The following is an 8,113-nucleotide window of genomic DNA, read 5'->3' on the forward strand; positions in this document are numbered from 1 at the left end:
AGATAAAGAAGCAAAAGAAGCAGTTAAAAACAACGACATTAACTTAATTGTTAATCTAAGTAAGAATGAAATCAAGAGTATTATTAAGAAAAGACTGAAGTAAAGGTGGCAAAAACAATGGGATAAGGAGAAAAAAGGTCGGTGGTTTTACAGAATTCAAAGGAAAGTGGGAGAGATGAGAAGTGCAGGGAAAAACAGGAGAGATGAGATAGTAATATCAAGGATGAGATTTGGACACAAGATTAAATAGTACACTTTATAAAATGGGTAAACATGAAACGGGAAGGTGTGGATTTTGTGGACAAGAATTAACAGTGGAACATGTTATACTGTACTATCAGAAATACGAGACTGAAAGAAGGATTCTAGTGCAAAATTTAGAAAAAATTAAAATGCAATTTACACCGAGATATATTTTACAAAATAACTCAAGGAATGAATGCTATAGTTTTATTTTTCAGTTCCTTAAAATAACTAATTTGTGGGAGAGAATTAAAAAAAAAAAAAAAGGGAAAAAAAAGAAATTTCTTGAATTGTTCAGTACCTTAAAATAACTAATTTGTGGTAGAGAATATAAAAAAAAACAAAAATAAAAAAAGGGGGGAAGGGAGTAAGTCATTTTGATCCACACTCCATACCAGTTGGTGGCGGTTTTTCAGCTAGCTTTGCAGGTAGGTAGGTCTCTTTAAGCATCTTGGAGACATTATTACTTGACTGAAGCAACTTTCCATACAACTTTCCATTTTTTTAGAACAATCATGTTAAAATTTAAGTATCAAATATGATAAAACAGGCTTTTAAGGAACATTCATTTGTACATCTCTCAATCACTGGATATGTTTGCCCTCAGAATGAAAACTAAAGAGGTCATAAAACTACGCATTTAAATATGATACATTAAGACATTATTCAGAGGTATAGAATGATAACTGATATTTATATGCATTTTATGTAAGTAGTCTGATATACTGTTTTATAAATCATATTGATTTACAGTACAAGCTATCAAAATTCGGCCATACTTCCTGGTCATATAAATATCAGCAACTGCACCAAATTGTATATTTTTGCTCATATTTTATAAAGTTCAATGAACTGTGTGTTCCTCAAACATGTAGTTCTCAATCTCTGGAAGAGCCTTTCCTTTTAGGATTTTCACTCTGTGGAAATAAAGATGAATACAACCCCAATTCCAGAGAAGTTGGGACGTTTTGAAAAATGCAAAAATCTGTGATTTGTTCATTCTCTTTTAAAAACTTTTATTTAATTGGCAAAAGTACAAAGAAAAGATTTCCAAAGTTTTCACTGATCAACATAAATGTATTTTGTAAATATTAACAAATATTGTTTTTGATGGCTGCAACACATTTAAAAAAAGTTGGGACAAGATTAAAAGTGAAAAGGATATAGAATATCCACGTTAAACTGTTTTGAAACAGTTCACAGTAAGCAGGTGAATTGGTAATATGTCAAGGTATCATGTTTGGGTATAAAAAGAGCATCTCAGTCTTTGCAAGCAAAGCCGGATCATGGCTCATCACTTTGTGCCAAATTTCACGAGAGACGTGTCAAACAAATCAAAAATCACATTTCGCAACGCAAAATTGCAAAGAATTTAGGTCTTTCAACAAGTACCATACATAATATTGTGAAAAGATTCAGGGAATCCAGAGAAATCACAGTACATGTAGGGCAAGGCAGGAAACCTCAGTTGAATGTGCTTGACCTTTGAGCCCTCAGATGGCATTGCATGAGAAACCATCATGCTGCAGTGTGAAATATAGCCACATGGGCTCAGGAGTACTTCAGAAAACTGCTGTCACTTAACACAGTCTGCTGCTGCATCAAGAAATGCAACTTGAATATCTGTTACTCTAGGAGAAAGCTATACATCAATTCTATGCAGCGATGCTGCCAGGTTCTCTGGGCCAGAACTCATCTCAGATAGTCAAAAAGACAGTGAAAATGTGTGCTGTACTCAGATGAGTCCACATTTCAACTTGTTTCCAGGAAAAATGGATTTTGAGTTCTCAGTCCCAAAGACCAAAGGGACCATCCAGACTTTCATTAGCGACAGAAGCAAAAGCAAATGTCTGTCATGGTATGGGGGTGCAGCAGAGCAAACAGCATGGGTGACTGGCATATGTGTGAAGGTACTATTGACATGGAGGCATATATTGGGATTGTATAGAGATATATACTGCCATCAAGATGATGTCTTTCATGGTAAGTCTATGGTTATTAGATCAAGACAATGCCAGCTCTTATTCTGCATGTGCTACAGCAGCGTGGTTTCGTAGCGACAGAGTGAATGTGTTAGACTGGCCTACCTGCAGTCCAGATCTGTCTCCAATTGAAAATGTATGACCAGTCATGAATCAACTTCATATATCTGTTACGGAAAGGATAGATATATGGAAAATGAGGTATTCGATTTTTATGTGCTCAAAAAACATGCAAACAAACATATGCAAAGTAAGATATTATGTTTTCATTACTGTGCAATGTATACATATCTTTTAGCATCACAAAAAAATTATTTTAGAGCATTTCATGTATTTTGCTTATTCTTCTGAATTTCACAGTGATAAACATGTTAAAGGTTATCTTACTCTCTCGCCAGAGAAGGCGATTTCAAGGTTGGAGACGGCTGCTATCTTTGCCAGAGCATGGCTGGCCTTTATTTTTCCTTTGTCAGTTCCCTCCAGGGCTAATGGTAGCAAAGCCTGCCCAGTCAACACGCGAGATCATGCGATGATCACAGTGACATCACACGATCCTCATACTGTGATCCTCACGGTGTGAGTAGTATATGAAATCATTGTGAGTTCACACGATCCTCATACTGTGATCCTCACGGGACATCATTGTGAGATCAAATTGTTGACTGGGTGTAGCACATAGTAGTGAAAATTTAAATTTCAAAAGATTTACTGAAGTATCTACTGGGAATGTGTTTGGTCTGTGGTTTTTTTAACCTTTCCTCCACCTTGAGCTACAATTGTGCCACGATCTTTAAAGGGGTCATATGATGCTGCTAAAAAGAACATTATTTTGTGCCAAGGCAAGAAACACTCTGGGTGGACAAAAATAGTAAGACTATTAACTTCAGCAGCATATTAGACAACAAATCATCAGCCCATATTAGATTTTAGAATGGTAGTTTTAGCATCAGGGTCTAGGGATTACAACACAGGATGTAATACCAAAATAAAAAATGACAATAAAAAAAAAAGCGTAATAAAATATATATTTTTAAGAAATCAGTCAATCAATAAATAGTCTTTTATTAACTGTGGTGTCTAAATGTCTCTTGAATTTCAATGGTTTCATTTGATGAAGTCAGTAATTCACAGTGCAAAACAAGCTGTGTTTGCAGCCTACCTTATCAGAATAGACTTTTGACCCATTTTTGAGTCTTACCTTGCTAGCATCTCTTTGGTCTGATCAGTCAGGATAGAATTATCTGCTTTGATCATGACAGCGAGAGCTGATGTGACTCCAGCTTTCAATAGCCTCTTTACTCGCCTTTCAATGAAGTCCTTCTTATCCTAAAGCACAAGAGAAATGTTTTAAAATGTATATATTAACTCGTCCAGCATAACATTTCAAGCAGTGTCCTGCAGTTTGACATCACAGACCTTATTTAAAACTAATTCAAACAACATTTCTAGTTCTTGTTGTATACTTAAGCATACATTTATTGAGAAACTACATGGAGTATTTGTAGTTTTAAAGATTGATTTGCCACATCACAGGATTCTGTGTATGTTACCTTCGGGTGCTGCTCAGGGACGTGTTGTTTGGAGAACTTGGCCAGCTGCACCATCTCAGGGATGATCTCTTTCTTGTCATAGCTGTTGGTGCAATTGACCAGGGTGCAGGCGACAGCATATAGGATGGTCTTATCTTTTGACTAGAAGAGAAAAATGTTGTATTGCCATTTGTACATTTATATGTAAATCTCTATTAAGTCATATGGATTGAAAAAATCTGCAGTTGATCAAGTTAATTCAGTCTTTTTATCTTTTAACACACACCTTGGCAAGTTCAAACATGGCTCTCATGGCTGCTTCATCCTCAACAAAGTCATCTTTTACATCAGCATCATTCGTAAGGTAAGCCAAACCTTCAACGGCCCATTTCCTTGTACGCACATCAAGTGTAGGGTTGCAGAGCCACCTGGAATAAACCAAATCTAGTTGAAATGCAATGCTGAATAGGAACTGTTGACAATGTAAATGAAGGTGGTCATATATGTTAATGTATTTGATTTTCTGACAGTAGTTTCAGTACATTGTCTTTTAGGGGGCGCTCAGAAAGTTTAAAAAGTGCTATAGTACCATTCAAAAGTTTAGAGGTTGGTATGATTTAAAAAAAAATGTTTTTGAAAGAAGTCTCTTATGCTCACCAAGGCTACATTTTTTCCATCCAGAAATGCAGTAAAAACAGTAATATTGTGAAATATTACTACAATTTAAAAGAACTATCTTATATTTGAATATATTTTGATGCATAGCTGCATTTTCAGCATCATTACTCCAGTCTTCAGTGTCACATCCTTCAAAAATCACTCGAATATGCTGATTTGCTGCTCGAGAAGCATTTCTTATTATTATCAATGTTGAAAACAACTGCATTTATTTGAAGTATAAATCTTTTGAAAATTACAAATGTCTTTACTGTTACTTTTCAGATCCATTTAATGCATCATTGCCGAATAAAAATCTTACTGACCCCAAACCTTTGAACACTAGTGCATGTTTGAACACAACTCATGCAATATTATATTAAAATATTATAGGAGTCCTACAAATAAAGAATAGCTGGCATTCACACTTTCTGCACTGCTTGGCCAGTTTCTCAGTGGAGCCCTCTTAAAATTGGCTCATGCTGTAATCATCTCCTCCAGCGGATCCCAGTTTACACAGACCCTGAGAAAAGAAATTGGATACATCATGTTACATATGCAAAAATATAACAACTGCTCTTGTTCAATAACTAATGAACACTACAACAAACACAGTTTGAATAGTGCATAAAGTGTCTGCTCACCACAAGGGCTCTGATCTTGATCTTCTCATTTTTAGTTTTCTTGTACATGTCCTTCAGCAGTGTTACTCCATTGCTGATGAAGGAGGCGGCTTTGCTGGTTTTGGTGGACGCATGAATGAGGGCCTCCACTGCTACCAACTGGTCCACTTCACGCTCGGATCCACACAGGGCCACCAATCATCTCCATAACGCCCTGACGACCCGCAAGGACGTTGCCCACATCGAAAGACCCCTGAAGAATGCCTGACATAGTATTGATAGCATGGATGTTTCTGTCCATGTCGTTGGGGTCAAACTTGCTCCTGTTAATGGTAACCAGCGACATTAAGCATCAACTCCACATGTATGTTTATATACAATCCTAATTTTGTAGTGAAAGCTGAACTTAAAGTATTCATCACAGATATCTCTGAAGTTATCTCTCTCAGAGTCACAGCGCATGTCATCGTAGAGCTTGTTGAGGAGAACACTAGCAATCAGCTGTGTGTTTTCTGTCAACGGCAACTGATCCGGAAGGTCTGGAACCTGACCGCAGACCTTCAGAATCTTCTTCAGACCTGTTTTTGAGACATTTCTTAATGTAACTTTTACATACATAATGTAAAAGTTACATTAAATTATGTCATTGCTGTCCTCCTAGCAGCACAAATCACGTGTTCACACTTAGAAATTTGCTTGTGAAATTTACACACAAACATTTCTATGAACAAATCTTTATTCACCAAAAAGTTTAATACGAAATTATATTCTAAATATACGAAATTTACCATTCATATGCAAAAAGCACATTCTCTGGATGTCCTTATAATCATGTTAAGATGACATTTATATTAGAACAAAGGCTATAAAAAAAAGGTTCTGCTTTGTGTGCGTTTTATGCAAATATTTATCCTCGGACACACGGTTGCTCAGTTAGAATACTCCAAATACATTAAAGCACATGCACATGCACAGCTTTCCACTGTTATTATGACAGTGATATATTTATGACACTATCATACTATAAGGATGAATAACATACCATGGTCAATGGTGAAAAGGCCTTTGGAGCTATCTGTGTTTTTCTTGTCTTTTCTTGGCACATTCTTGGTCAGGAGGTTCAGAGCCTGGTCTCGGCCGTGTCCAGACACCTTCTTGCTTGCGATCATTTCCAACAAGGCAAGCAGAATATCCTTCAAGTCCTTACTGGAGTCTGCCAGTCATTGGACAAGAACAGTTTGCAATTTTAACTCAATTGCACTCAATCGGGTCAAATTATGACAATCTTCAGTAATGTTGCTCTCTGAATTCAGATGTCTTCTCTTACCGAGTACAAGGGCCTCTTCTTTGCCGTAATTTCTCTTGTCTCCTCCAGAAAGGGAGTCATAGACACACTGGAACAGGTTTGCAGTGGCCAGAGCGATCTCTTCATTATCTACGGCCATGATGCTGCACAGCTTGCTAATTCCCACCGTGTGGATGATGGCAGTTGCCTTTAAAACCCAAACATACTATTAACACAAATATTTTAAACAAATGGTCACAAATACAGTGAAAAGAGGAAGTGCACCAAGACGACTGATGTTTTGTGGCCTTTATTTCTTATTAGCTTATTACTTTTATTGCATTCGTTTATGCAACTTGCAATAACATTTTAGTCTGTATTTTTGTTTTTTGCTATATATAATAGAGTATCTTAATATTATATTATAAATTTATTGTAAATAATTAAATTCAGAGAATATGTTGATTTAAGGATGTTTGTTTTTCCGCCAAAAACAAGAAAATGCATTTTCACAAATTATTTTTGTTTGGTAGCCTTTATTGTATTCCTTATTATATTATTTATCTATATTATTTTATTTTATTTTATTTTATCTATATATTTATATATAATCAGTATTTTTGTCTTGTTTTTCAGGAAAATAAATAATTTCAATAATTTAAAATAAAAAATATATTATATATAATACAGCATCTTAATATGTGCATGAATTATATTACATTATTTTTTTCTAATAATGAATAACAAATGAATCAATTCAGAGAATATGTTGATTTAGGGATATTTGTTTTAAAAATAATAAGCAAATTCATTTAAAAAAATAGTTTTTTCCCCTCACATAGATTTTTGATTTATGCTCTAAAATAGGGGAAATCTTATTTTAATATAAAATAATAACAAACAAATACTAATTAATTGAACATAAATTCTCTGAAAACAAGTCTTAATATATTAATAATATATATGAATATATTTATTTACAGTCTTTATTGGTGCAAAATTGTGAGGATGTTTAAATGGAGGATGTTTTTAGGGGAAAAAGGTTATAAAATTATAATTTTTTTTGCCGTTTTACTTACCCTTGCTCTGTGGCCTGTGCACATTCCTGACAGGGTTCGGATGGCAGCCAGGATCATCTCAGGTTTTCCTGTGTCAATGAGTTGCACGAGTAAAGGCATATTCTGGAATATTCTCTCTGTACCCGCGTCCTCTCTGGCCAGGACAATCAGGTTGTTGGCAGCCTAGTGGACCCAACAAACATGTTGTTCAGATTTACTGAGAAATATGTGACTGAGAATATGTGTCTTTACTGTTTTAAGCTAACAGTGAACAGGACAGGAAGTTGTTCAAACCTTTTCTTGCTTTTCCTTATCGGATTCATCTGAAAACAGAATGTCAAACATGTTCTGTACTCTGGAGTCTGTTGAGAAGGTTGTTTTCAGCTGTGGGGAAAATCAGATAAGCTCTTTAGAAACTCAGATGTGCATTATGTGAACTCAAAAGCAACGATCATCACCTTCTGTTGGATCTCAGCTCCGAGTCTTCTGAGGGTCTCGAGGAAGGTCTTGTTTTTCGGCTCTAAGGTTGAAAATCTCTGGACATCCTTGATGGCCATGTCTAGTTTGTCAAGCTTCTCGAGCGCTTGACATCTTCTGTACAGAGCCTTGATGTCGGCAGCATCCACATCGATAGCTGCAATTGGTCAGAAGAAACAGATTTTTTTAATGAATCAATAGTAACATGTTGGTGTTTGAAGGTATAACGAGCCTGAAACCAGAACAAAAATATTTTAAA

The 8,113-nt window shown here is 35.6% G+C and overlaps 1 protein-coding gene across 1 annotated transcript in view; it reads right to left on the reverse strand.

Annotated features, from left to right (window-relative positions):
* Positions 1–2,220: 2,220 nt before the first annotated feature.
* Positions 2,221–8,113, reverse strand: part of unc45b (unc-45 myosin chaperone B) — a 6,255-nt gene continuing 362 nt past the window's right edge. Inside the window, 16 exon segments of the mRNA XM_016534499.1 lie at positions 2,221–2,392; positions 2,613–2,726; positions 2,979–3,019; positions 3,051–3,076; positions 3,424–3,551; positions 3,776–3,916; positions 4,041–4,182; positions 4,840–4,934; positions 5,056–5,232; positions 5,234–5,357; positions 5,441–5,612; positions 6,077–6,247; positions 6,362–6,527; positions 7,399–7,560; positions 7,672–7,761; positions 7,836–8,011. Coding sequence (XP_016389985.1) covers positions 2,372–2,392; positions 2,613–2,726; positions 2,979–3,019; positions 3,051–3,076; positions 3,424–3,551; positions 3,776–3,916; positions 4,041–4,182; positions 4,840–4,934; positions 5,056–5,232; positions 5,234–5,357; positions 5,441–5,612; positions 6,077–6,247; positions 6,362–6,527; positions 7,399–7,560; positions 7,672–7,761; positions 7,836–8,011 — 1,946 coding nt within the window. The 3' untranslated portion in view covers positions 2,221–2,371.

The sequence above is a fragment of the Sinocyclocheilus rhinocerous genome, unplaced genomic scaffold (assembly GCF_001515625.1).
Source record: "Sinocyclocheilus rhinocerous isolate Xijiao unplaced genomic scaffold, SAMN03320098_v1.1 scaffold785, whole genome shotgun sequence".
NCBI lineage: Eukaryota > Metazoa > Chordata > Actinopteri > Cypriniformes > Cyprinidae > Sinocyclocheilus > Sinocyclocheilus rhinocerous.